This window comes from Hemitrygon akajei, unplaced genomic scaffold (genome assembly GCF_048418815.1).
Source record: "Hemitrygon akajei unplaced genomic scaffold, sHemAka1.3 Scf000034, whole genome shotgun sequence".
Taxonomy (NCBI): Eukaryota; Metazoa; Chordata; class Chondrichthyes; order Myliobatiformes; family Dasyatidae; genus Hemitrygon; species Hemitrygon akajei.
The window spans coordinates 14,279,947-14,307,406 of record NW_027331920.1 but is presented as its reverse complement, the minus strand read 5'-3'; the positions used below and the strand labels follow the sequence as shown (position 1 = coordinate 14,307,406).

Here is a 27,460-nt window from a genome sequence, read left to right as displayed (position 1 = left end):
AATGCAAATATATAAATAACACACGTTAGCAATAATAAACCTAAAAGTGTAGGAATAATAATAAGCAATAATAAACAAGCTCTATCAATGTCTAGGGGTAAATAATTTGTCATAGAAAAGTATAAAATTCAGGTCAGTTCATGCACGCTAAGGTAGATATTGGTTGTTGTGTTGTAATCATGAAAGAGAGAGAGAGAGAGAGAGAGAGAGAGAGAGAGAGAGAGAGAGAGAGAGAGAGAGAGTGGGCGAGCGAGGCGTTACAGCTGCAGTCAGGCAAACCTTGTATTCCTTGCTTAATCCGTCGTGTCGTTGTGGCCATTCAGTTATGACCCCTCTGTCATTCAGCTAGACCGTTCTTCTGTGGTGGACTCGTCACTCTGGCATGAGTGGACACGCAGCATTTTGAGGTCTATATTTGTTCAGCACAGAGACCACTAATTGTTTATACGGATCACAGCCCCTTGGTGTTTTTGGCAAACATAAAAAATAAAAAGTAGGAGGTTACTAAGTTGGCCCCGCTGTAACACTGTGAGTTTAACTGACCGGTCTCCTGGCTCGGTCTCCGATGGCCCCCACCTTCCTGTGAGGGTTACCAACACTCAAACAGTGTCCACTAGTGTGTCTCCCGGTGCGTCTGAAGGGTGTTCCTCCAGACCTGACTTTTATCCCCGCTGACGGGGTCTCAACCATCAGTGCACTTTGAATGACTGTGTCCATCACCTGGCCACTCCTGCTGTCCTCTGAGGAATGTTAACGAGCAGAACAGCAGAAGACCCATAACCCTTGCAGGAGTCATAATACGGTAAATCAACAGTCTCTCTCCCCTCTCTTATCTGTAGCAGATGTTCTTGCATGTCTGCCATTTCATCTCTCTCCCATGAGCAACATAGCAACAGTAACAGTCCGTGTTCTCCCGGGGGTGGGGAGGGGAGATGGGTAACTCTGCACCCTATTGTCCATCAGAACTGTTCATCACTTATAAGACCCCCATCCTTCTGGGAATTTTCACCAAGGTGAAAATTAACTAATAAGGCATACTACAGAATTTCAGAGTTTAACAAAAGTACAGAAGTTGTCTTAACTACATTAATACAGGTACATGTTCAAATTACAAGCAAGATAAACAATCAGCGATTACATTGTCACTCCTCTTTACATGTTGTATTTTAATATCGAATTCCTGTAACAACAGACTCCAACTTAGTAACCTCCTATTTTTATTTTTCATGTTAGCCAAAAACACCAAGGGGTTGTGATCCGTATAAACAATTAGTGGTCTCTGTGCTGAACAAATATAGACCTCAAAATGCTGTATCGCCAAGATAAGTGCCAACAATTCTTTCTCCACAGTGGAGTAATTTCGCTGATGCACATTGAACTTTCGAGAGAAATACGCCACTGGGTGTTCCACTCCATCCCCTGCCTTCTACAATAGGCCTGCCCCTGTAGCCACATCACTTGCATCAGTCGCCAGGGAGAAAGATTGTGAGAAATCAGGTGCTTTCAGCACAGGGTAATTGCATAACATGGTTTTCAACTTCTCAAAAGCTTCCTGACAAGAACTACACCACTCAAATTTTTCCTCCTTCCATAGGAGTTTTGTAAGCGGGAGGGCAGAATTACAGAATTTCCGATAATAACCTACCATGCCCAAAAACCTTCTCAGTGCCCTCTGATTTGTTGGGACAGGAACCTCGGAAATAGCCTGTACCTTAGCCTGCACCAGAGCCAACTGCCCCTGTCCTACCACATACCCCAGGTACGTGATCGTGGCATGACCAAATTCACTCTTTGCGAGGTTCACTGTGAGATGGGCTGCAGACATTAGTTTAAACAGCCTCTCTACAGCCTCAATGTGCTCATCCCAAGTGTCACTCCAAACTACTACATCGTCAATGTAAGCTTTTGTGTTTGTTAACCCTCTAATCACTGCATCGATCATTCTCTGAAATGTCCCTGGAGCGTTTTTCATCCCAAACGGCAACACATTGTGTTCATAGAACCCGGATGGGGTGACGAAGGCTGAAATTTCTCGAGCCCTGTCAGTTAAAGGAACACACCAGTATCCCTTTAGCAGGTCAATTTTAGTGATGTATCTCGCTTTACCCATTTTATCAATACAATCATCCACTCTAGGGATAGGAGAAGCATCTGTTTGTGTGACGACATTCACCTTTCTGTAATCTGTACAGAATCTTTTAGTACCGTCCGGCTTCGGTACGACCACGCATGGAGATGCCCATGCAGAGGAAGATTCACGAATTATACTAGCAGCCAGCATATGCTCAATTTCTTTTTCCACTAGCTTGCTCTTTTCCAAATTCATCCGATAAGGTGATTGCTTAATAGGCTGGGTTGAAGTAACAATAACATCATTCTCTGTCCCTTTACATCTCCTTGGAACATCTGGGTATAAATCTACATGCCGTTTAATGAGCTGTGTCAGCTGCTCTCTTTGTTCAGGTTCCAAGTGACTAACTTTATCGGTAAATTAGCTAAAATAACAGAGTCCTCTAGTCTGGTAGGTATCATGCTTATCTTTTCAAAACACTCAGGCCCCTCCTTATCAATCCTTCCTACCTCCTCAATTCTCGTGACAGCACCGACCGCCGTGGGGGTCGCTTCATGATAACCCTTGAGCATGTTAACGTGAACCAACTGGCTCGGCTTTTGTCTATCAGGTGTTTCGATCACATAATTTAGAGAGTCTATTTTCTTTATCACTTTGTACGGGCCTTGAAATCTTGCTGTAGGACCAAAACCCTATCGCCCACTTGAAATTCTTGCTCTTGGGCTCGTTTATCATACCATTGTTTCATTTTAGTCTGGGAGTCTTTTAGATTTTGCTTTGCCAGGTCGCATACTTTATGGAGTCTTTCACGGAATTTCAAAACGTAGTCAATCACATTGACTTGAACGTTCGAACTAGACCATTTCTCTTTAAGTAAGGTTAAAGGTCCTCTGGGCCTATGACCAAAAACGAGTTCAAATGGACTAAACCCCAGAGACTCCTGAACCGTATCTCTCACTGCAAATAACAGAAGTGGTAATGCATCATCCCAGTCTCGAGTGTTTTCCTGACAGTAAGTTTTAATCTTGGTCTTTAAAGTCGCTGGAATCTTTCCAACGCTCCTTGAGATTCCGGGTGGTATGCAGAGGCTAAAATTTGTTTAACTTCTATCTGTGTTAAAATTTGCTGAAATGCACGGGATGTAAAGGTACTCCCCTGATCCGACTGTATCTCTTTAGGTAACCCTACCGTGGTGAAAAATTTAATGAGTGCCTTTACCACCGCAGGAGTCCTAATGTTTCCCAAGAGCACAGCCTCCGGGAATCGAATAGCCGCACACATCATGGTCATGACGTACTGTCGCTCGCTCGCAGTTCTAGGCAAAGGACCCACAAAATCCACGATGATTCGGGACAAAGGCTCCCCAAAGGCGGGTATCGGTCTGAGAGGTGCCTTAGGGATAATTTGATTCGGCTTTCCTACCACTTGACAAGTGTGGCATCTTTTACAATATTCAGCAATATCTTTCCTCATATTTGGCCAATAAAAATCTTTCATAACCCTATCCACTATCTTCCTTACTCCCAAATGTCCACCTAGAGGTCCCTTGTGCGCCAAGTTCAAAATTTCATCCCGATAAACTTTCGGAACCACCACTAGGTGTACCACCGCCCAGTCCTCATTGACTGGCACCGTGGTCGGCCTCCACTTCCTCATTAACACTCCCTCCTTCAGGTAGTAGCCCTCCGGTTCTTTATCAATCCCTACTTCAGAAAGAGCTGACACTCTCAATACCACAAGCACCTCGTCACACCTCTGCTCCTTTACAAAGTTCCTCCTTGCTAAGGATAGATCTACCCCCTCTCCTTTACTCTCCTTCGCTCCACTATCGTCCGTTTTACCACCCTCTAACCCCTCGGTACAGGGTGGATAAAAACGTCTCAGCTAAATCAACACTGGACTAATTTAAACTGGCTGTTTTTCTCAGCTGCCTTTCTAGACATGCTGCGGGTAATTGTGCATGCGGGATAGATCTTAGAATCTAGGGGCGGGTCCTCAGCACTCACAGGCTTGCTTGTTAATTTCACTGCTGAACACACATCACCACCTGCCAAATCATTACCAAGTAGAGCATCCACAGCGTCCCTCGGTAACTTCATCCTTTCCACATCCACATCCCTTCCACAGTTTGATAAGTTTCAATGAGATCAGCCCTAATTCCTCTGCTGATACAGGCTCAGGCCCATTGAACACTCTTCATATGACAATCCATTCAATCCTGGAATCTGTTTTTGTGAACATACTTTGAACCTTCTCCAGCTTCAGCACATCCTTTCCAAGATAAGCGGCCCAAACCTGTATTCCAAGTGAGGCCTCACCAGTGATTACCAACTTCCCAAATTACATCCTTGCTTATATATTGTAGATCTCTGGAAATGAATGCTGACGTTGCATTTGCCTTCCACACCACAGACTCAACCTGCAAATTAGCTGTCAGGGAATCCTGAACATGGACTCCACGTGTCCCTTTGCACCTCAGTTGTTTGGTATTTTCTGCCCACTTCGAAGAAGTTAACAATTTCATTTCTTCTACCAAAATGCATGAACATACACTTCCCAGCACTGTATTCCATCTGCTGTTTTTTTTCCCCATTCTCTAAATCTGTCTCAGTCCTTCTGTACCCTCTCAACCGAAAACTACCTGCCCCTCCTCATGTCTTCATATCGTCTGCAAACCTTGTAACAAAGCCAGCAATTCCGTCTTCCAAACTATTGGAATATAACACAAATCACCAGTCCGAACACAGAGCCCTGAGGAACACCACTAGTAACTGGCAGCCAACCAGAGATGGCTCCCTTTATTCCCAGTCTTTACCTCCTACCATTCAGCTTGTCATGGTCCGGTCCGTGACGTCTGCGTTCCAGTTCACGGTCCGGTCCGTGGAGTCTGCGTTCCAGTTCACGGTCCGGTCCGTGGACTCTGGACTCCGGGTCTTCTGGCTGTCCATTGTCTCATTTGGGCTTAATCACAGGCACCTGATTCTCAAATTGGGGCTGGAATATAAGTGGCCCTGGGTTCGAGTGTAGGTGCGGGTTGGTCTTGTCAGTATCCTGTCCTCGCCTTTGTGGGGTAGATCAGGCCGTCTTTGCCATTACCCTGCGGTTGATTCTGTCCCTCCCTGTCCTCGCCTCCGTTGGGTAAGATAGGCCGGCTTTCCCGTTACCCTGAGGCTGGAATGTTCCCTTCCCTTCAATCCCTTCCCCTTCTTTCAGCAAACCACGCCTGAAGCCTTGCCTGCGTCATCGCCTGTATCACCATCAAGTTTAACCGCTGGAGTGAGACTGGAGCCTGGCCCCGCCAACAGAAGAAACTATCTATCTAGGAGCTTGGAACTGTCTCTGTGTCCCCGTGTTTAGTGTCTGTGTATGAGGCCCGGCCCTACGTCCTGTCCCCAAGGAGTGGTCCTGACTCTATGTAAAGCCCCGGCCCTACGTCCTGTCCCCAACAAGGGGTCCTGACTCTACGTAAAGCCCTGGCCCTATGTCCTGTCTCCAAGGAGGGGTGCTGACTCTACGTAAAGCCGCGGCCCTACGTCCTGTCCCCAAGGAGTGGTCCTGACTCTATGTAAAGCCCTGGCCCTATGTCCTGTCTCCAAGGAGGGGTCCTGACTCTACGTAAAGCCCCGGCCCTACGTCCTGTCCCCAAGGAGGGGTCCTGACCTTACGTAAAACCCTGGCCCTATGTCCTGTCTCCAAGGAGGGGTCCTGACTCTACGTAAAGCCCCGGCCCTACATCCTGTCCCCAAGGAGGGGTCCTGACTCTGTGTAAAGCCCCGGCCCTACGTCCTGTCTCCAAGGAGGGGTCCTGACTCCATGTAAAGCCCCGGCCCTACGTTCTGTCCCCAAGGAGGGGTCCTGACTCTATGTAAAGCCCCGGCCCTACTTCCTGTCCCCAAGGAGTGGTCCTGACTCTTTATGTAAAGCCCTGGCCCTACGTCCTGTCTCCAAGGAGGGATCCTGACTCTACGTAAAGCCCCGGCCCTACGTCCTGTCCCCAAGGAGTGGTCCTGACTCTACGTAAAGCCCCGGCCCTACGTCCTGTCCCCAAGGAGTGGTCCTGACTCTATGTAAAGCCCCGGCCCTACGTCCTGTCCCCAAGGAGTGGTCCTGACTCTATGTAAAGCCCCGGCCCTACGTCCTGTCCCCAAGGAGGGGTCCTGACTCTATGTAAAGCCACGGCCCTACTTCCTGTCCCCAAGGAGTGGTCCTGACTCTTTATGTAAAGCCCTGGCCCTACGTCCTGTCTCCAAGGAGGGATCCTGACTCTACGTAAAGCCCCGGCCCTACGTCCTGTCCCCAAGGAGTGGTCCTGACTCTACGTAAAGCCCCGGCCCTACTTCCTGTCCTCAAGGAGTGGTCCTGACTCTATGTAAAGCCCTGGCCCTACGTCCTGTCTCCAAGGAGGGATCCTGACTCTATGTAAAGCCCCGGCCCTACGTCCTGTCTCCAAGGAGGTGTCCTGACTCTATGTAAAGCCCTGGCCCTACGTCCTGTCCCCAAGGAGGTGTTCTGACTCAGTGTAAAGCCCCGGCCCTACGTCCTGTCCCCAAGGAGGGGTCCTGACTCTATGTAAAGCCCCGGCCCTACGTCCTGTCTCCAAGGAGTGGTCCTGACTCTATGTAAAGCCCCGGCCCTACGTCCTGTCCCCAACGAGGGGTCCTGACTCTACGTAAAGCCCTGGCCCTATGTCCTGTCTCCAAGGAGGGGTGCTGACTCTACGTAAAGCCGCGGCCCTACGTCCTGTCCCCAAGGAGTGGTCCTGACTCTATGTAAAGCCCTGGCCCTATGTCCTGTCTCCAAGGAGGGGTCCTGACTCTACGTAAAGCCCCGGCCCTACGTCCTGTCCCCAAGGAGGGGTCCTGACCTTACGTAAAACCCTGGCCCTATGTCCTGTCTCCAAGGAGGGGTCCTGACTCTACGTAAAGCCCCGGCCCTACATCCTGTCCCCAAGGAGGGGTCCTGACTCTGTGTAAAGCCCCGGCCCTACGTCCTGTCTCCAAGGAGGGGTCCTGACTCCATGTAAAGCCCCGGCCCTACGTCCTGTCCCCAAGGAGGGGTCCTGACTCTATGTAAAGCCCCGGCCCTACTTCCTGTCCCCAAGGAGTGGTCCTGACTCTTTATGTAAAGCCCTGGCCCTACGTCCTGTCTCCAAGGAGGGATCCTGACTCTACGTAAAGCCCCGGCCCTACGTCCTGTCCCCAAGGAGTGGTCCTGACTCTACGTAAAGCCCCGGCCCTACGTCCTGTCCCCAAGGAGTGGTCCTGACTCTATGTAAAGCCCCGGCCCTACGTCCTGTCCCCAAGGAGTGGTCCTGACTCTATGTAAAGCCCCGGCCCTACGTCCTGTCCCCAAGGAGGGGTCCTGACTCTATGTAAAGCCCCGGCCCTACTTCCTGTCCCCAAGGAGTGGTCCTGACTCTTTATGTAAAGCCCTGGCCCTACGTCCTGTCTCCAAGGAGGGATCCTGACTCTACGTAAAGCCCCGGCCCTACGTCCTGTCCCCAAGGAGTGGTCCTGACTCTACGTAAAGCCCCGGCCCTACTTCCTGTCCTCAAGGAGTGGTCCTGACTCTATGTAAAGCCCTGGCCCTACGTCCTGTCTCCAAGGAGGGATCCTGACTCTATGTAAAGCCCCGGCCCTACGTCCTGTCTCCAAGGAGGTGTCCTGACTCTATGTAAAGCCCTGGCCCTACGTCCTGTCCCCAAGGAGGTGTTCTGACTCAGTGTAAAGCCCCGGCCCTACGTCCTGTCCCCAAGGAGGGGTCCTGACTCTATGTAAACCCCGGCCCTACGTCCTGTCTCCAAGGAGGGGTCCTGACTCCATGTAAAGCCCCGGCCCTACGTCCCGTCCCCAAGGAGGGGTCCTGACTCTATGTAAAGCCCCGGCCCTACTTCCTGTCCCCAAGGAGTGGTCCTGACTCTACGTAAAGCCCCGGCCCTACGTCCTTTCTCCAAGGAGGGGTCCTGACTCTTTATGTAAAGCCCCGGCCCTACGTCCTGTCCCCAAGGAGTGGTCCTGACTCTATGTAAAGCCCTGGCCCTATGTCCTGTCTCCAAGGAGGGGTCGTGGCTCTGTGTAAAGCCTCGGCCCAACGTCCTGTCCCCAAGGAGGGGTCCTGACTCTATGTAAAGCCCCGGCCCTACATCCTGTCTCCAAGGAGGGGTCCTGACTCCATGTAAAGCCCCGGCCCTACGTCCTGTCCCCAAGGAGGGGTCCTGACTCTATGTAAAGCCCCGGCCCTACTTCCTGTCCTCAAGGAGTGGTCCTGACTCTATGTAAAGCCCTGGCCCTACGTCCTGTCTCCAAGGAGGGATCCTGACTCTATGTAAAGCCCCGGCCCTACGTCCTGTCTCCAAGGAGGTGTCCTGACTCTATGTAAAGCCCTGGCCCTACGTCCTGTCTCCAAGGAGGTGTCCTGACTCTATGTAAAGCCCTGGCCCTACGTCCTGTCCCCAAGGAGGGGTCCTGACTCTATGTTAACCCTGGCCCTACGTCCTGTCTCCAAGGAGGGGTCCTGACTCTATGTAAAGCCCCAGCCCTACGTCCTGTCCCCAAGGAGGGGTCCTGACTCTATGTAAAGCCCCGGCCCTTCGTCTTGTCTCCAAGGAGGGGTCCTGACTCTATGTAAAGCCCTGGCCCTACGTCCTGTCTCCAAGGAGGGGTCCTGACTCTGTGTAAAGCCCCGGCCCTATGTCCTGTCCCCAAGGAGGGGTCCTGACTCTATGTAAAGCCCCGGCCCTACGTCCTGTCTCCAAGGTGGGGTCCTGGCTCTATGTAAAGCCCCGGCCCTACGTCCTGTCTCCAAGGAGGGGTCCTGGCTCTGTGTTCTGTGTTCCTGTGCTCGAGTCCAAGGCTCAGAAGGAAGACCTTTTGCCGCTACTCGAGTGGACTGTCGTTGTTCGTCGTTCCGTGTCCAAGTCCAGTCCAAGTCTCAGGCTTCGAGTCAAGTCCATTCCGGGTCAAAGTCTCCGAGGAGGTTTCCAGTCCATGTTCAAGGCTCCGAGGAGGTTCCCAGTCCTGTTACCTTGCCTCGTCCAGTCCTCGTCTGGATCCGGAGTCCGAGCCCGAGTCAAGACCCAGGTTCCAGGTCCCCGTCCAGTCTCTGGCTCGGAATCCTTGTCCAGGTTCCTAGTTCCTAGTTCTTAGTTCCTCGTCCAGGTCACACCTTCCTACTCTAGTCCTAGCCCATGCCCTGTCTCCTAGTCTTGTCCAGGGCCTGTGTCATGTCCAGTGTCGTTTCTTCCCCACTTCTTTCCTGATACACCTAGTCCTCTCCCTAGTACTTCAGTGTCTGTGTCTTGTATTTGGGTCCGTTCCCAACGCCCACCTTATGGCACAGCCACTGTTTAATCCATGCTAGAGTCTCCACTGTGATACCGTGGGTTTATTCAGCAGCCTAGTGTGTTGCACCTTGTCAAAGGCCTTCTGAAAATCCAAGTATACAACATCTATTTCTTGATTCGGGTTGCTTTTCCAGCTTCACGAGTTTCACTTGAGGAAACAAATTCTCCTTTGTCGATCCTGCTTGTTGCTTCTTCCAAGAATGCCAACAGATTTGTCAGGCAAGATTTCCCCTTGAGGAAACTTTGCTGACGTTAGAGAAATAGAAGGCTCTAAGACAAATAGAGGGCTATGGGTAACCCGAGGTAATTTCTGAGGTAAGGGCATGTTCGGCACAGCCTGTATTGTGCTGTAGGTTTTCTATGTTTCTATGGCATATGGTCTTCAGTCGAAGATTAAAGGCAGAGCCTTGCAGCAGTTTTTTCCCGTTGGACCTTTAAGCAGCGGCCAGTCAGCATTTGGGTTTGCTCAGCAAGAACTGAAAGTTGTGCAGGAGCGTGTGGAGCGGTCAGTGTCAGAGTGAATGGAGTCCGAGTGGAGATTCTGAGGCTTTAGCTGTCAGTGATGGGAGCCTTCAGTCAGAGAAGGTGTAATTAAGCTGAAGGTAGAGATTTTTTGCCCCCTTCTTTTCAGTTGCTCAATGAGAACAGTAGAGATTACAGACGGGTAGTGGAAAGCTCCTCTTGTGGGATGTGGGAAACCAGGGACACCTCACTCACTCATCCACCCTACAGAGACACCAGCTGGTTCACACTGGGGAGAGGCAGTTCACCTGCTCTGAATGTGGGAAGGGATTCACTCAGTCATCCAACCTTTTGTCACACCAGCGAAGCCACACTGGGGAGAGGCCGTTCACCTGCTCTGAATGTGGGAAGGGATTCGCTCACTCATCCACCCTTTTGACACATCAGCGAATCCACACTGGGGAGAGGCCATTCACCTGCCCTGAATGTGGGAAGGGATTCACTCGGTCATCCAAGCTGCAGAGACACCAGTTAGTTCATACCGGGGAGAAACCATTCACTTTCTCAGATTGTGGGAAGGGATTCACTTGGTCATCTGACTTGAAGCTGCATCAGCGAGTTCACACTGGGGACAGACCGTCAGACCATAAGATATAAGACCAGAATGAGGCTGTTTACCCCATCGAGTCTGTTCTGTCATTTTATCGTGGCTGATCCAAATTTCCCCTCTGCTCCAATCACCTGTCTTGCCCCCGTATCCCTTCATGCCCGGATCAATCAAGATTCTATCCACCTCTGCCCTAAATGTACATAAAGAATTGGCCTCCACACACAGCTGCCTGTGGCACGGAATTCCGCAGATTCACCACTCTCTGTCTGTTCTCAGTCATCTCCGTTCTGAAAGGACACCCCTCTATTCTGATGCTCTGTTCCCTGGTCGTAGACTCTTCCACCACAGGAAGCATCCTTTCCACATCCACTCTATCAAGCCCTTCCACAGTTTGATAAGTTTCAATGAGATCAGCCCTGATTCCTCTGCTGATACAGGCTCAGGCCCATTAAACACTCCTCATATGACAATCCATTCAATGCTGGAATCTGTTTTTGTGAACATACTTTGAACCTTCTCCAGTTTCAGCACATCCTTTCCAAGATAAGCGGCCCAAACCTGTACTCCAAGTGAGGCCTCACCAGTGATTACCAACTTCCCAAATTACATCCTTGCTTATATATTGTAGATCTCTGGAAATGAATGCTAACGTTGCATTTGCCTTCCAGACCACAGACTCATTGGCTGTTAGGGAATCCTGAACATGGACTCCCCGTGTCCCTTTGCACCTCAGTTGTTTGGTATTTTCTGCCCAATTCGAAGAAGTTAACACTTTCATTTCTTCTACCAAAATGCATGAACATACACTTCCCAGCACTGTATTCCATCTGCTGTTTTTTTCCCATTCTCTAAATCTATCTCAGTCCTTCTGTACCCTCTCTACCGAAAACTACCTGCCCCTCCTCATGTCTTCATATCGTCTGCAAACCTTGTGACAAAGCCAGCAATTCCGTCTTCCAAACTATTGGAATATAACACAAATCACCAGTCCGAACACAGAGCCCTGAGGAACGCCACTAGTAACTGGCAGCCGACCAGAGATGGCTCCCTTTATCCCCAGTCTTTGCCTCCTACCATTCAGCTTGTCATGGTCCAGTCCGTGACGTCTGCGTTCCTGTTCACGGTCCGGTCCTTGAACTCTGGACTCCGGGTCTTCTGGCTGTCCATTGTTTCATTTGTGCTTAATCACAGGCACCTGATTCTCAAATTGGGGCTGGAATATAAGTGGCCCTGGGTTCAAGTGTGGTTGCTGGTTCATCTTGTCAGTATCCTGTTCTCTCCTCTGTGGGGTTCGTCTTGACAGTATGCTCTCCTTGCCTCCGTTGGGTAAGACAGGCCTGAGGCTGGACTGTTCCCTTCCCTTCCCCTTCTATCAGCAACCCACGCCTGAAGCCTTGCCTGCAACCTCACCTGCGTCCTCCCCTGTTATCACTGTCAAGTTTAACCGCTGGAGTGAGACTGGAGCCTTGCCCCGCCAACAGAAGAAACTATCTATCTAGGAGCTTGGAACTGTCTCTTTGTGTCCCCGTGTTTTGTGTCCGTGTATGAGTCCCGGCCCTACGTCCTGTCCCCAAGGAGGGGTCCTGACTCTATGTAAAGCCCCGGCCCTACGTCCTGTCCCCAAGGAGGGGTCCTGGCTCTATGTAAAGCCCCAGCCCTACATCCTATCTCCAAGGAGGGGTCCTGACTCTATGTAAAGCCCCGGCCCTACGTCCTGTCTCCAAAGAGGGGTCCTGGCTCTGTGTTCTGTGTTCCCATGCTCGAGTCCAAGGCTCAGTAGGAAGACTGTTTGCCGCTACTCGAGTGGACTGTCGTTGTTTGTTGCTCCGTGTCCAAGTCCAGTCCAAGTCTCAGGCTTCGAGTCAAGTCCAGTCCAGGTCAAAGTCTCCGAGGAGGTTTCCAGTCCATGTTCAAGGCTCCGAGGAGGGTCCCAGTCCTGTTACCTTGCCTCGTCCAGTCCTCGTCTGGATCCGGAGTCCGAGCCCGAGTCAAGACCCAGGTTCCAGGTCCCCGTCCAGTCTCTGGCTCGGAATCCTTGTCCAGGTTCCTAGTTCCCAGTTCTTAGTTCCTCATCTAGGTCTCACCTTCCTACTCTAGTCCTAGCCCATGCCCTGTCACCTAGTCTTGTCCAGGGCCTGTGTCATGTCCAGTGTCGTTTCTTCCCCACTCCTTTCCTGATACACTTAGTCCTCTCCCTAGTACTTCAGTGTCTGTGTCTTGTATTTGGGTCCGTTCCCAACGCCCACCTTATGGCACAGCCACTGTTGAATCCATGCTAGAGTCTCCACTGTAATACCGTGGGTTTATTCAGCAGCCTAGTGTGTTGCACCTTGTCAAAGGCCTTCTGAAAATCCAAGTATACAACATCTATTTCTTCATTCGGGTTGCTTTTCCAGCAGGAGTTTCACTTGAGGAAACAAATTCTCCTTTGTCGATCCTGCTTGTTGCTTCTTCCAAGAATGCCAACAGATTTGTCAGGCAAGATTTCCCCTTGAGGAAACTTTGCTGACGTTAGAGAAATAGAAGGCTCGAAGACAAATAGAGGGCTATGGGTAACCCTAGGTAATTTCTGAGGTAAGGGCATGTTCGGCACAGCCTGTATTGTGCTGTAGGTTTTCTATGTTTCTATGGCATATGGTCTTCAGTCGAAGATTAAAGGCAGAGCCTTGCAGCAGTTCTTTTCCGTTGGACCTTTGAGCAGCGGCCAGTCAGCATTTGGGTTTGCTCAGCAAGAACTGAAAGTTGTGCAGGAGCGAGTGGAGCGGTCAGTGTCAGAGTGAATGGAGTCCGAGTGGAGATTCTGAGGCTTTAGCTGTCAGTGATGGGAGCCTTCAGTCAGAGAAGGTATAATTAAGCTGAAGGTAGAGATTTTTTGCCCCCTTCTTTTCAGTTGCTCAATGAGAACAGTAGAGATTACAGACGGGTTGTGGAAAGCTCCTCTTGTGGGATGCGGGAAATCAGGGACACCTCCAGTGCCCCCGATCACTACACCTTCGAGAAGTGGATCCGGCTGCAGCTTCTAACAACCTGCATTAAGAGGCTGGAACTGGATGAACACCAGATCATTCTGGAGGCTTCAGGGCTGATAGATGGGATGTTTAGAGAGGTGGTTACACCCAAAGTGCAGGACCCAGGAAACTGGGGGACAGCCAGGGAAAGGAAAGGGGTTAAACAGCCATACAGAGTACCCCTGTGGTCATCCCCTCAACAACTGGGGTATCGTTCTGGATACGGTTGCGGGGTGTGGGGGTGATCCAGCCAGGGAAAGGAAAGGGGTGAAACAGCCATACAGAGTACCCATGTGGTCATCCCCTCAACAACTGGGGTATCGTTCTGGATACTGTTGCGGGGTGTGGGGGTGATCCAGCCAGGGAAAGTCACAGCCACTGGGTCTCTGTCTCTGTGACTCAGAAGGGAAGAGGGGAGAAGAGTCGAGCTGTGTGATAGGTGATGCATCCATTAAGGAAACAGACTGGATTCTGTGGGGGAGAACGAGATTTCAGGATGGTCCTGAGTGCCGTGGGTCCGGGACATCTCTGGTCGAGTGTTCAGCATTCTTAAGGAAAGGGAATAGTGAACGTCGTGGTCCACGTGGGTACCAATGATATGGACAGGTGGAGTATTGAGGTTCAACAAAAGGTGTTCAGGGAGTGTGGTGCTAAGTTCAAGGGTTGTAATCTTGGGATTGCCACTTTGCCACGTGCCAGAAACAGGAAGGCTCAGGAATCGGTGCAGGAGGGAAGGTTTAAGATTTTCAGATTATTTGAGCCAGCGAGGATTGCGGTGTTGCGTTGGGGGAGAGGGTGGCATCGTTGATGGAGGGTGGAGCAGGCAGGTCTCTCTCTCACACAAACATATGCAGTGTGGGTATGGAGCGTAAGGAAGAGCGGGTTGAGTGGGAGAAGAGTGAGAAGGGGAATGAGGAGGATGAGGTTAGGGCTCCTTCTCAAAGACCCAGACTCACCCACCCCTCCCCCTCTGGAATTGGTCCCATTCCCTACCCCAGGCTGGGGGGTGAGCATTGAATTGCCTTGTCAACCAGAAAATGAATGGTTCAACAACATCTGGTTAACACACTTTGATAATAGATTTACGTTGAGCTTGATTATTGAAATGTACTGTTTGTAAAACATGTACTGATGAGAAATGGTCTCAGTGAAGGTCCGAGAGTGGAAAACGAACTGGTGTTCAGCCCCACTGCTCCGTGCCGGACAAGAACCCCTATCGGAGTCTGTCCCATCTCTCTGTGCTTGACACATCTCCCTCTAATGTTTCCTCTTTCTGTACCTGTCCCAGTGTCTTTTATTTCCCTTTTCAACACCTTTCTCCTGTCTTCTCCCCATAACCTTTGATATCCTTAATAATCAAGCACTGATTAACTTATGTTTTAAATAAAACCTGTGATGAGCAAACCAAGCTGAAATGGGGTCGAGAGTTGACCCCCCTGTGAACTATGCTGCTAATGAGAGAGAGAGGGAAGGGGGGGGGGGAGGCGCCCGCCACAGATGAGAGGCAGAGAGACATGATTTAATATTATGGCTCCTTGGCTGATTGTTTACCTTTGCTCCAAGGACACTTTTGCCTGCTTGTAAGATTCTTGCAGAGACAGCAAGGCGGAGCCAGTTTGATGGACAGCCGGTGTCCAGCAAGTGATGATAAAAAGCAGCTCTGCTGAGACACACCACGGGACACTGAAAGAGCGTTGTGCACCCATGTGAAGGTGGGGGTTTGGAGGATCGATCAGGGGCTCACAGTGTGTGAAAGGTGCGACCGGTGGGGGGTTGTTTGTGTGTCCACCCTTGCCTGGGTGACAGGCCCACCACTGAAGAACGGTCGTACATGGTCATAGTCGATGAGCACAACAGGACAGGAAGCCAACAGACAGTTCGATGGTAACGTGTGTGTGTGTGTCTCTCTCTCCCCCCCCCACCTAAACTGAACTGAACTGTTCACCATCGTAAGACTATCCATTTACCCCTAGACTTTGAAAGAGCTTGGTTTTGATTCCTATTTCCACACTTCTGTACTGTACATATCATTGCTAACCTGTTTCACATATTTGCATTTTTATAGTACTGTATTGCTGAGTTTACTAATAAACACTATTAGCTACAGTAATACCAGACCCAGACAGGATGAAGAGGTCAATACTCCCAAATGCCATTAGGCTTTACAATTCTACCGCCAGGACTTAAGAACTTTTTAAAAACTATTATTAATGCTTTTTGAGATAGTGATTTAGATGCATATCATATTTTTTACTGAGTTAAGTATTGTATGTAATTAGTTTTTGCTACAACAAGTGTATGGGACATTGGAAAAAAGTTGAATTTCCCCATGGGGATGAATAAAGTATCTATCTATCTATCTATCAAAGTGTGTTTCATTTCTGCTGGTTCAGTAACCCGGTCACGGGTTACGTGACAAACCGATGGCTTGGCCTCCGAACCGGCCATGACAATGAATTTCACAGGATCACTACCTGCAAATCATTGTGGGCAGGTGTTTTCAGGGAAATGCACGGCAGAAATGTCGCAAATGTTCAGGGAACACTGGCATGGCGTTCTGCACAGGTATGTTCCATTGAGGCAGGGAGCACACGGTGGGGTAGAAGAACCATAGTGTACAAAGGATGTAGAAAATCTAGTTGAGAAGAACAGAAAAGCTTATGAAAGCTCCAATAAACTGAATACAGATAGATTTCTAGAAAATTACAAGATTACATGGAAGGAGTGTAAGTGTGAATTAGGAGAGTCAGAAGGGGCCATGAGAAGCCCTTGGTGAGCAGGATTAAGGAAAACAGCAAGGCATTCTCCAAGTATGTGAAGAGCAAGAGGATGAGCAATGTGATCATAGGACCAAAAGGATACAATACCTGAGTTAGATCAGGTAGCGTTGGTACTTAATGAATAGTTTGCTTCAGTATTCACCAGGGAAGGGGGCCTTCACAATTGTGGGGATGACTTACAGCGGATTGAAATGCTTGAGCATATAGACATTAAGAAGGAGGACGTGCTGGAGCACTGGAAAGATATTAAGTTAGACAAGTCGCTGGGGCCAGGTGAGATCTACCCCAGGCTACTGAGGGAAGAGAGGGAGAAAATTGCAGAGCCTCTGGCGATGATCTTTGCATTATCAACCAGGACGGGAGAAGTACCAGAGGACTGCAAGTTAGCAAATTCTGTCTTCAAATTTGACCAACCAAATATTAATGGTGAAACTCTTGGCAGTGTCGAGGATCTGTGCCCAATAGGAGCTCAAAGCTGCTCCGCAGGTTGACCGTGTTGTTAGAAAGGCGTATGGTGTGTTGGACTTCATCAACTGTGGGATTGAATTCAAGATCCATGAGGCAATGGTACAGGTATGCAAAACCTTAGTTCCACACCACTTGGAGCACTCTGTTCATTTCTGGTGGCCTCAATACAGGAAGGACGTGGACACTATAGAGAGAGTGCAGAGGAGATTTACAGATATAAGGCCTTAGTTAGACCTCACTTTTGGTACTGTGTTCAGTTCTGGTCCCTCAATACAGGAAGGACGTGGATACTATAGACAGAGGGCAGAGGAGATTTACAGATATAAGGCCTTGGTTAGACCTCACTTTTGGTACTGTGTTCAGTTCTGGTCCCTCAATACAGGAAGGACGTGGATACTATAGACAGAGGGCAGAGCAGATTTACAGATATAAGGCCTTAGTTCGACCTCACTTTTGGTACTGTGTTCAGTTCTGGTCCCTCAATACAGGAAGGACGTGGATACTGCAGACAGAGGGCAGAGCAGATTTACAGATATAAGGACTTAGTTAGACCTCACGTTTGGTACTGTGTTCAGTTCTGCTCCCCTCAATACAGGAAGGACGTGGATTCTATAGAGAGAGTGCAGAGGAGATTTACAGATATAAGGCCTTAGTTAGACCTCACTTTTGGTACTGTGTTCAGTTCTGGTCCCTCAATACAGGAAGGACATGGATACTTTCGACAGAGGACACAGGAGATTTACAGATATAAGGCCTTGGTCAGACATCACTTTTGGTACTGTGTTCAGTTCTGGTCCCTCAATACAGGAAGGACATGGATACTTTCGACAGAGGACACAGGAGATTTACAGATTTAAGGACTTAGTTAGATCTCACTTTTGGTACTGTGTTCAGTTCTGGTCCCCTCAATACAGGAAGGACGTGGATACTATAGACAGAGGGCAGAGGAGTAAAATTCTTTTTGTTAAAGTAGTAATAATAAATGAAATGAAAATAATAGTAATGAATAAATAAACCAATTACAATATGCTTCTATTGAATAGATTTTAAAAACGTGCAAAAACAGAAATACATTATATTAAAAAATTGAGCTAGTGTCCAAGGGTACAACGTCCATTCAGGAATCGGATGGCAGAATGGAAGAAGCTGTTCCTGAATCGTTGAGTGTGTGTCTTCAGGCTCCTGTACGTCCTCCCTGATGGCAGAGGGGAAGACGCTGTTCCTGAATCGTTGAGTGTGTGTCTTCAGGCTCCTGTACCTCCTCCCTGATGGCAGAGGGGAAGAAGCAGTTCCTGAATCGCTGAGTGTGTGTCTTCAGGCTCCTGTACCTCCTCCCTGATGGCAGAGGGGAAGAAGCTGTTCCTGAATCGCTGAGTGTCTGTCTTCAGGCTCATGTACCTCCTCCCTGATGGTAACAGTAAGAAAAGGACATACCCTGGGTGCTGGATGTACCCAGAAGCCAGAATAAAAATATGGGGAGGGGAAAGAGGCTAGCTGGAAGGTGGCAGGTAAATCTAGCTGGGTGGGAAAGGTCAAGGGATGGAGAAGAAATAATCTGGTCGGTGAGGAGAGTGCACCAGAGGGGAGAGAGAGAGGGAGGAGGAGGGGACCCGGCGGATGTAAACGGCAGGTGAGAAGTAAGAGTGTGGAATAGAGGAAGACGGGGGTGGGGGTGGGTTTGGTCTATCAGAAGGCGAGATTAATATTCACGCAAGGGGTTGGAGTACTTCAGATGTTGTACCTCCACCCTGACGGGGGAATTCATCCCGGCACAAGAGGAGGCCATCGATCAAACAGTGAAAGGTCTGGCACTGGGAGGTTCTGCTTGGGACGGATCGTGCGAAGCTGCTCCACGAATTGTTCCCCTAATTGATGAGCTGATGCTCAGGAGGGAGGAGCAACACCTTATATTCCTGGTTCCCTCCAAACTGATGAGCTGAACCACAGCACCAGTCTTGTCTGGTGAATCCAGAGCCCCAAGGGAAGCTGTCTCTCCATCTGAATGATGGTCTTTTTGACCTCCTGAAGACCTGTTTTTGAGTAACAGTAATGATCCGCTGCTCTCCTATGCCCACTTCCCCAGCTGGTCTCCATCCCACTGTAACCTCAGACAACCCTCACTTCCCCCACCCACCAGTTCTGGTGACATCCACAATCTCACTAATTGTTCGATCTGCATTCCCCTCCAAATCATTCACACACGTGACCAGCACCAGTTCACTGCAAGGTGACAGAAAGAAGTGACAGTAGAGCTCAGCTCAAACAAAGAAGACAAGTGAAACAAAGAGCAGGAGAGTGGTGGTGGAGGGGAACTCGTTGGGTCTGGTGTCCAGAAGGAAACGGAGAGCTCTGTGACTTTCCTGGTGGGAGGGGGAGGTGTACATGAACGGGGTATCCACAGTGACAGTAAGATGATCGTGGCCAGGGAACTTGAAATCGTCAAAAAAATTTCTCCTGTGTTGCTTGGATTTCCAGCATCTGCAGATTTTCGCCTGTTTGTGACCGGGAAATTCCGTTTGTTGTGGACAGAGCAAAGGTACTTGACAAAGTGGACTCCCGATCTACATTGGGCCTCACTGACGTAGCGGAGGCTGAACCAGCAGCATCAGGTAGAGTAGATCAACCTGACAGACTCACAGGTGAAGTGTTGACTCACCTGGAAGGACGAATGGAGCTGAGAGAGAAAGAAAATGGGAGCGTGTAGAACTTCCCTCGCTTGCAAGGATATGTTCCAGGAGGGAGATTAGTGGGAAGAGACGAATGGAATCCTCGTGGAAAGCAGAAAGTGGAGGGGGAAATTAAAGATGGGAAGGTAGGAAGAGGTTTAGTGAAGATCACCATGCAAAACGATAAGTTTACTAAATCAGCGAGTGTGAATGTGTTTAGTGAGCTCTGCCACCTGCCACAGTCGGTGTCTTTCTCGGGTCAGCTGTCACCTGAATGCACCAGGGTGGATGGTGGAGGGTTTTACAGAGATGGCAAGTGGCGGAGGCGTCAGGCGGGTTTACAGAATGGTGATGGGTGTAGGGTCAGAAGGGTTTTCACAGATGGTGGGGGCTGCAAGGATCGGAGGTGTTAACAGAAATGGGGAGTGGTGTCTGGGTTGGAATAGTTTTCACAGGGGGCAAGGGGTGTAGGAATGCTACTCCACCTCTGTGGAAAAGTACTTCAGTACCAAAATGGTATTTTTGTCTGTAACGAGCTGGAACCTGTATTGTATCAGATTGCTTTGCTAATAAACTTCGTGCAACATTTTGTAGATGTTTAATGCCAAACACACTAATTCCACAAACAACAGAGTGCACCCTGTCCTTGAACTTGTGTATGAAGGAATGACCGTACTGTCTGTGTATTTTTTGGACAAAGCTATTACCAGTTGTTTTGCACTGCAAATCGTCCCTTCTGCAAGGGAAAATAACAACACTTATGATTGATCCACTTTGAGTTAATTGTTGTTGGTCGGAAGACGTAGTGAAAAGCTGCTTAACACCATCTCCTACCTGGACACTCACTCTTACCTGCACCCGCAGCTTCCTCCGCATCGCTTCGCCATCTCACCACAACACCGCTCGTCGTAGGAACTGAAATACTCATTCCGTCCATTGAGTCTTCTCCACCATTCGAATTTCCCTCTAAACTCCATACTGCTGCTTTCTACACGTCAGCTTCGACACCTTTATTAATCAACAACCCACCATTTATTGACTTAGAGTTCGGACAAACTTGGGCTGTTTTCTCTGGAGTGAAGGAGGATCAGGGTGACCTGAAAGAGTTTGATTAGATTACGAGAGGTATAGACAGAGTAGATAGCTGCCATTTTTATCCTTCTGCGTCACAATGTCTAATTCCAGACAGCATGCATTTGGAGAGATGAGGGAGCTGTGGAATTCATTGCCACGGACGGCTCAGAGGCCAAGTCATCGGGTTTATTTAAACCAGAGGCTGATCAGTGCTTGATCAGTAAAGGTGTCAAAGGTCATGGGGAGAAGGCAGGGAACGGGGTTGAGAAGGAAGATAAAAGACACTGGGACAGGGACAGAAGGAGGAAACTTTAGAATGAGACGTGTCAAGCTCAGACAGATGAGACAGACTCCGATAGGGGTTCTTGTCCGGCACGGAGCAGTGGGGCTGAACACCGGTTCGTTTTCCACTCTCGGACCTTCACGGAGACCATTTCTCATCAGTACATGTTTTACAAACAATACAACTTCAACGTAAATTTATTATCAAAGTGTGTTAACCATATGCTATCAAACAATTCCATGTCTTCTTGACAAGGCAACTCAATGCTCACCCCCAGCCTGGGGTAGGGAATGGGACCCATTCCAGAGGGTTGGGTGAGTCTGGGACTTTGTGAAGGAGCCCTAATTCCATCCTCCTCATTCCCCTTCCCCTTCTCACTCCCCTCCCTCTCACCCCACTGCATGTGTTTGTGTGTGTGTGAGAGAGATAGAGAGATCTGTGTGCCCAGTCACACTCCAACAACGCTCTCTCCCCCAACACACTCACACTCCTCTGTACGCAGCAATCCTCACCAGCTCAAATGATCCAAAAATCTTATCCCCTCCCTCCTGCACCAACTCCTTCGCCACGTGCTAAACTGTATAATCTTCCTAATACTGGCAATTGGCACTGATGACAGTCCTGAGATCGCAGCCCTGGATGAGCTGCAATTTAACTTAGCAGCCCACTCCCTGAACTCCCTTTACAGAACCTCGTTACTCTACCAGCCCATCTCATTGTTACCCACATGGACCACGACCTTCACTGTCCACCCTCCTGAGGAATGCTGAGCACTCGACCTGAGATGACCCAGATGCCAGCATGCAGGAGGGAACACACCATCCTGGAATTTCATTCTCACCCACAGAACATCCTGTCAGTTCCCTGAGCTAACAAGCCACGTATCACCACAGCTCACCTCGTCTCCACCCTTCCCTTCTCAGTCTCAGAGCCAGACTAAGTGCCAGAGACCCTGTTGCTGAATCACCTCTGACCACAGCTCACCTCGTCTCCTCCCTTCCCTTCTCAGTCTCGGAGCCAGACTAAGTGCCAGAGACCCTGTTGCTGAATCACCTCTGACCACAGCTCACCTCGTCTCCTCCCTTCCCTTCTCAGTCTCGGAGCCAGACTAAGTGCCAGAGACCCTGTTGCTGAATCACCTCTGACCACAGCTCAGCTCGTCTCCTCCCTTCCCTTCTCAGTCTCAGAGCCAGACTAAGTGCCAGAGACCCTGTTGCTGAATCATCTCTGACCACAGCTCACCTCGTCTCCTCCCTTCCCTTCTCAGTCTCAGAGCCAGACTAAGTGCCAGAGACCCTATTGCTGTGACTTTCCTTTGCCAGGTCATCCCACCATCCCGGACAGTGTCATAAGGGGAGCGTTGGGTTTGGACCCAAAAGCAAGACACAGACACTGAACTACCAGGAACAGAACTAGGCATGAGAAGGAAGCAAGGAAAATGGGGAAGAAAGGACACTGGACATGACACTGGCCCTGGACGAGACAAGGATTCTGGGCCTGGGCTCGGACTTGACCAGGACATGGAACTGGGAACTAGAAGCCTGGGCTTGGACTCCGAGCCAGAGACTGGACAAGGACCCAGAACCTGGGTCTTGACTCGGGCTCGGACTCCAGAACCAGGCGAGGACAAGTCGAGGCTACAGGACGAGGAGAGGCACAGGATGGAACGAGAGACTCCTGGACGGGATAAGGAAACCTCAGCACAGGACGAGGGAATCCCAGCACCGGGCTGGACAAGGTATTCCTGTGCTGGGCGAGGCACAGGGACATGACGAGAACCCAGAGCCTTAGTCGTCGACGGAGAGCCAACAGGACTGGACGTGAGACTCCTGAACGAGGGAACCCCAGCACAGGACGAGGGAATCCCAGCACCGGGCCGGACAAGGTACTCATGTACTGGGCAAGGCACATGGACATAACGAGAACCCAGAGCCTAAGTTGGGGAACGACAGAACGCAGAACACAGGGCCGGGACCCCTCATTGGGTACAGAATGTAGGGCCGGGACTCATAACACAGAACGCTGAACACGACGAGACAGCTCAGGCGAGGCATAGCTTCAGGCAGAGGCGAGGCAAGATTTCAGGCAGAGGTGAGTCGAGGCACTAGGCAGAGGCGAGGCAAGGCCCTAGGCAGAGACGAGGCGAGGCACTAGGCAGAGGTGAGGCAAGGCAAAGCTAGGCTAGGCTAGGTTCCAGGAGGAAGGTGAAGGGAAGGGATACAGACGGGGGTTTGGACAGGAACAATCCAGCAGCCAGAGGCTGAATCCTGAAGCTATTTATGAGACCAGCCAAACAAGAATCAGCTGCCTCAATAGAAACTGGGGAAACCCGGAAAACCTGGAATAAGGAGCATGGACCAGACTGTGATCCGGAATGCGGACTTAACGGACCAGACCATGACAGACAGTATCTGAAGTGATATATGTGTTGCTCAGGGAGATGAACACAGGGATAAACTGCACTCTCTATTTCCACCTTTCTCCTTCCTCACTGTCACCCAGTTTCCTGTGCCGTGCCCCTTGGGTGCAACGACCTCTCAAATGTCCTACCTATCACCCTTTCAGCCTCCCGAATGATCTGGAGTTCATCCAGTTCCAGCTCCAACTCCGTAATGTGGATTGTTCGGAGCTGAAGCTGGAAGCCCTTCTCACAGGTGTAGTTATCAGGGCCACAGGAGGGTCCCCTGCCTTCCCACATCCCGCAAACGAGCTTTCCACTATCCCGCCTGGCATCTCCACTGTTCCAACTGAGAAAATGTAAAGAAGGGGCAAAAAAAATTCTACCTCCATCATGATTTTGCCTTCTCCGACTGACTGCTCTCCCCACTGAAACCTCAAAGAATTAAAGCCTCAAAGTCTCCGCTCCAACTCTGTCCACTCCAACAACGACCGCTCCACTTGCTCCTGCTAATGAAGGTTTTCTTGATAATCCATCCTGACTGTGGAGTGGCCACTGCTGAAAGCTCAAAAATAACCTGCCCTAAACCACTGCCCTTACTACTCCATTGGCGAACCTGAGTGAATTACGTCCTCTCAAGCTACTGATCTCTCCAATTCACAATGGGTCAAAGCTCGGTAGGGGGACACAAGGATGAAGGACTGATTGAAACCCATCCCACATTCAGAGCAGGAGACTACCTTCCCCACAGTGTGAACCCACCACTGTCTCTGCAGTGTGGATCAGTGTGTGAATGACTTCCCACAGTCTGAGCAGGTGACCACCCTCCCCACAGTGTGAACCCACCACTGTCTCTGCAGTGTGGATCAGTGTGTGAATGCCTTCCCACAGTCTGAGCAGGAGACCACCCTCCCCACAGTGTGAACCCACCACTGTCTCTGCAGTGTGGATCAGTGTGTGAATGCCTTCCCACAGTCTGAGCAGGTCAACGTCCTCTCACTGCTGAAAACAGTCTGGTCTTTTGTTAGCCGAGATGAATGTATGCATTAATTCCCACAGTCAGAGCAGATGAACAGCTTCTATACAGTGTGAACTCGCTGATGTTCGCTCAGTAATGTCTGAGTGAATTTGTTCCCGTCTGAGCAGTTGATGTTCAGTCAGTTGAGATGTCTGAGTGAATTCATTCCCACAATCAGAACAGGTGACTGGCATCACCCAGTGTGAACTTGCTGATGAACTTTCAAGCCTGATGACCGAGTGAATCCCTTTCCACAATCTGAGCAGGTGAACGGTTTCTCCCCAGTGTGAATTCGGCAGTGCCTCACCAGGTTGGACGATGCAGTGAATCCCTTCCCACATTCAGAGCACGTGAATGGCTTCTCCCCAGTGTGAATTCGGCTGTGCTTCACAAGGTGGGATGAGTCAGTGAATCCCTTCCCACATTCAGAGCATGTGAATGGCTTCTCCCCAGTGTGAATTCGGCTGTGCTTCACAAGGGAGTATGAATCAGCGAATCCCTTCCCACATTCAGAGCAGCTGAACGGTTTCTCCCCAGTGTGAATTAGTTGATGTACATTCAGATGAGATGACTGAGTGAATCCCTTCCCACATTCACAGCATGTGAATGGCTTCTCCCCAGTGTGAATTCGGCTGTGCTTCACGAGGTGGGATGAGTCAGTGAATCCCTTCCCACATTCACAGCATGTGAATGGCTTCTCCCCAGTGTGAATTCGGCTGTGCTTCACAAGGGAGTATGAATCAGCGAATCCCTTCCCACATTCAGAGCAGCTGAACGGTTTCTCCCCAGTGTGAATTCGCTGATGTACTTTCAGATGAGATGACTGAGTGAACCCCTTGCCACATTGAAAGCAGCTGAACGGTTTCTCCCCAGTGTGAACTCGCCGATGTTCAGTCAGTTGAGATGACCGAGCAAATCCTTTCCCACATTCAGAGCAAGTGAACGGCCTCTCCCCAGTGTGAACTCGGTAGTGCCTCACAAGTTTGGATGAGTCAGTGAATCCCTTCCCACATTCAGAGCAAGTGAATGGCCTCTCCCCGGTGTGAACTCGCTGGTGTCTCTGTAGTGTGGATGAACGAGTGAATCCCTTCCCACAGACTAAGCAGGTGAACGGCATCTTTTCAGTGTGAACTCACTGGTGTTCATTCAGTTGAGATGATTGAGTGAATCCTTTCCCACACAGAGCAGGTGATTGGCCTCTCCCCGGTGTGAACTTGCTGGTGTCACTGTGGCATGGTTAAGTGTGTGAATGCCTTCCCACCATGTAAACAGGTTACTGTCTTCTCACTGGGGAACTTTCAGATGTGTATTCAGCACCGACGACAGAATGAATTACTTCCCGCTGTCAGAACAGGCGGAACATCTCACTGTGGTGTGAACTTTACATGTTTCTGTAAGATCTTCTCTCAATGTAAGTTCTGGCATCAGAATATCACCCAGTTCATCTCAAGTTGAGATATACCACAGGTGACTGTGGGAAGCAGATGGAGTTCATCCTGGTGGTTCATTTCTGTAGATCCAATTTGAAGACAGAATACAATATTAATGATAGGACTCTTGGCAGTTTGGAGGATCAGTGAGATCTTGGGATCTGTGTCAATAGTTCATGCAGAGCTGCTATGCAGCTGGACAATGTTTTTAAGAAGGCCTTCATCAGCCATGGGACTGAGTTCAAAAGCGGTGAGGTACTATTACAGATATAAAAGGCCTTCGTTAGGCCCTACTTTTAGCACTGTGTTCAATTCTGATCAACTCACTACAGGAAAAAATACTCTAAATAGGGTGCAGAGGAGATTGACAAGGATGTTGCTTGGATTGGAGAGCATGCCTTACAAAACTTTGGAGCGATGGAAGATGAGAGGTGACCTGAGAGAGCTGTATAAGATGATGAGAGGCATTGATCGTGTGGATAGGCAGAGGTTTTTTCCCAGGGCTGAACTAGCCAACATGAGGGGGCATAGTTTTAAGGTGCTTGGAAGTAGGTACAAGGGGGCTACCAGAGGTATGTTTTTCAGACAGAGAGTGGCAGGTACTGCCAGCGATGGTGGTAGAGGTGGATACAATAAGGGTCTTTTCAGACACTGTTAGGTACGTACGTGGAGCTGGGAATAATAGAGGGCTATTTGGTAGTGAAACTCTAGGCAGATTCTAGAGTAGGTTATATGGTCGGCATGATGTTGTCCGAAGGGCCTGTAATGAATTGCAGACTTATGTTTCTGTGATTATATGTGAACTCCCCATCTTCTAACAAGGCACGGATCAGGCATCCTGACTGACCAACAAAATCTCTGACTGTATTCCTGTCTGTATGAGAATGGGCTATTTCGGCCTTCAATCAACCTGTGACTTGGCTCAATCTGTCTCTGTCCTTTGGTATATTTCAAGTTCAGGTCATGTTCCACAAAGTGAACTTGTTACTACATGTCTGATCCTTGAGATTTTCTAATTACTGGGATTCCCTCCCCCCCCAGCTGATTGAGTGATGAACCCATCGATGGCAATGCCAATGACTATGAAGGGGTAAGCAGTAGTTATTCTCATTGGAGTGTGGCACTTTTGTGATGTGAAAGCTACAAGTCACCTGTCATCGAGGACAAAGGTGTTTCATATCGTTATTTACCCAGAAAACTAAAGCTGACCGGCAGATTTTTTTATGCTATACAGTACTAATTGACATTTTCACTGACTGGGAGGTAGACTTCATCCGAGAGTAACTGGACACTACATTTTTGTTCCGACGTACTGATCCTCGGATTTACATGGCTGGAGGTCGCTGCGTTAGGGACATTCTCTATGGGGACAACGCTGGCGCGTCAACCATGGCTGCCTCCTTACCCAGAAGACACCACGGAGGAGAAACCTGTCTATCCGCCATCAAAGGAAACAGCGATGCGTATGCGCCGGAGAAATGGCGGCGCCGCAAACTCCCCGTGGCTCGGGTAAATCGTGGGGCTCAGAGAGACGGAAAGGACTGGGACTGTCCTGAGGTGCGGGAGCAGTGTGTACGGAGCTCATAGTAATTTTCCTTTAATCGCGGTTCAGACGCCGGTGATTAAGGTCCCACCCGCGGCCCCGCTCCTACCTGCGTCCGATCCCCGAGAGCCTCTCGTCTGCTGAGCGCATGCGCAATGTTCACGATTGGCTGTCCCGCCCACGCATGCGCATTGGATAAAACAGGATAAAAAAATCTGCAGTCGCGGAAATCCAAAGCAACACCCACAAAATGCCGGAGGAACTCAGGGGGGCAGAAAGCAACAGTGGAGAGGAGAGAACAGTCGGC

At 49.8% G+C, this 27,460-nt stretch overlaps 1 protein-coding gene across 1 annotated transcript in view; it reads right to left on the bottom strand.

Moving 5' to 3' along the window:
- LOC140720009 (uncharacterized) overlaps positions 1-25,680 on the bottom strand; it is a 37,488-nt gene extending 11,808 nt beyond the window's left edge. Inside the window, exon 1 of the mRNA XM_073034913.1 lies at positions 24,656-25,680. Within this exon, the coding sequence (XP_072891014.1) occupies positions 24,656-25,297 (642 nt within the window). The 5' untranslated portion in view covers positions 25,298-25,680. The remainder of the gene's footprint in view (positions 1-24,655) is intronic.
- Positions 25,681-27,460: the final 1,780 nt, after the last annotated feature.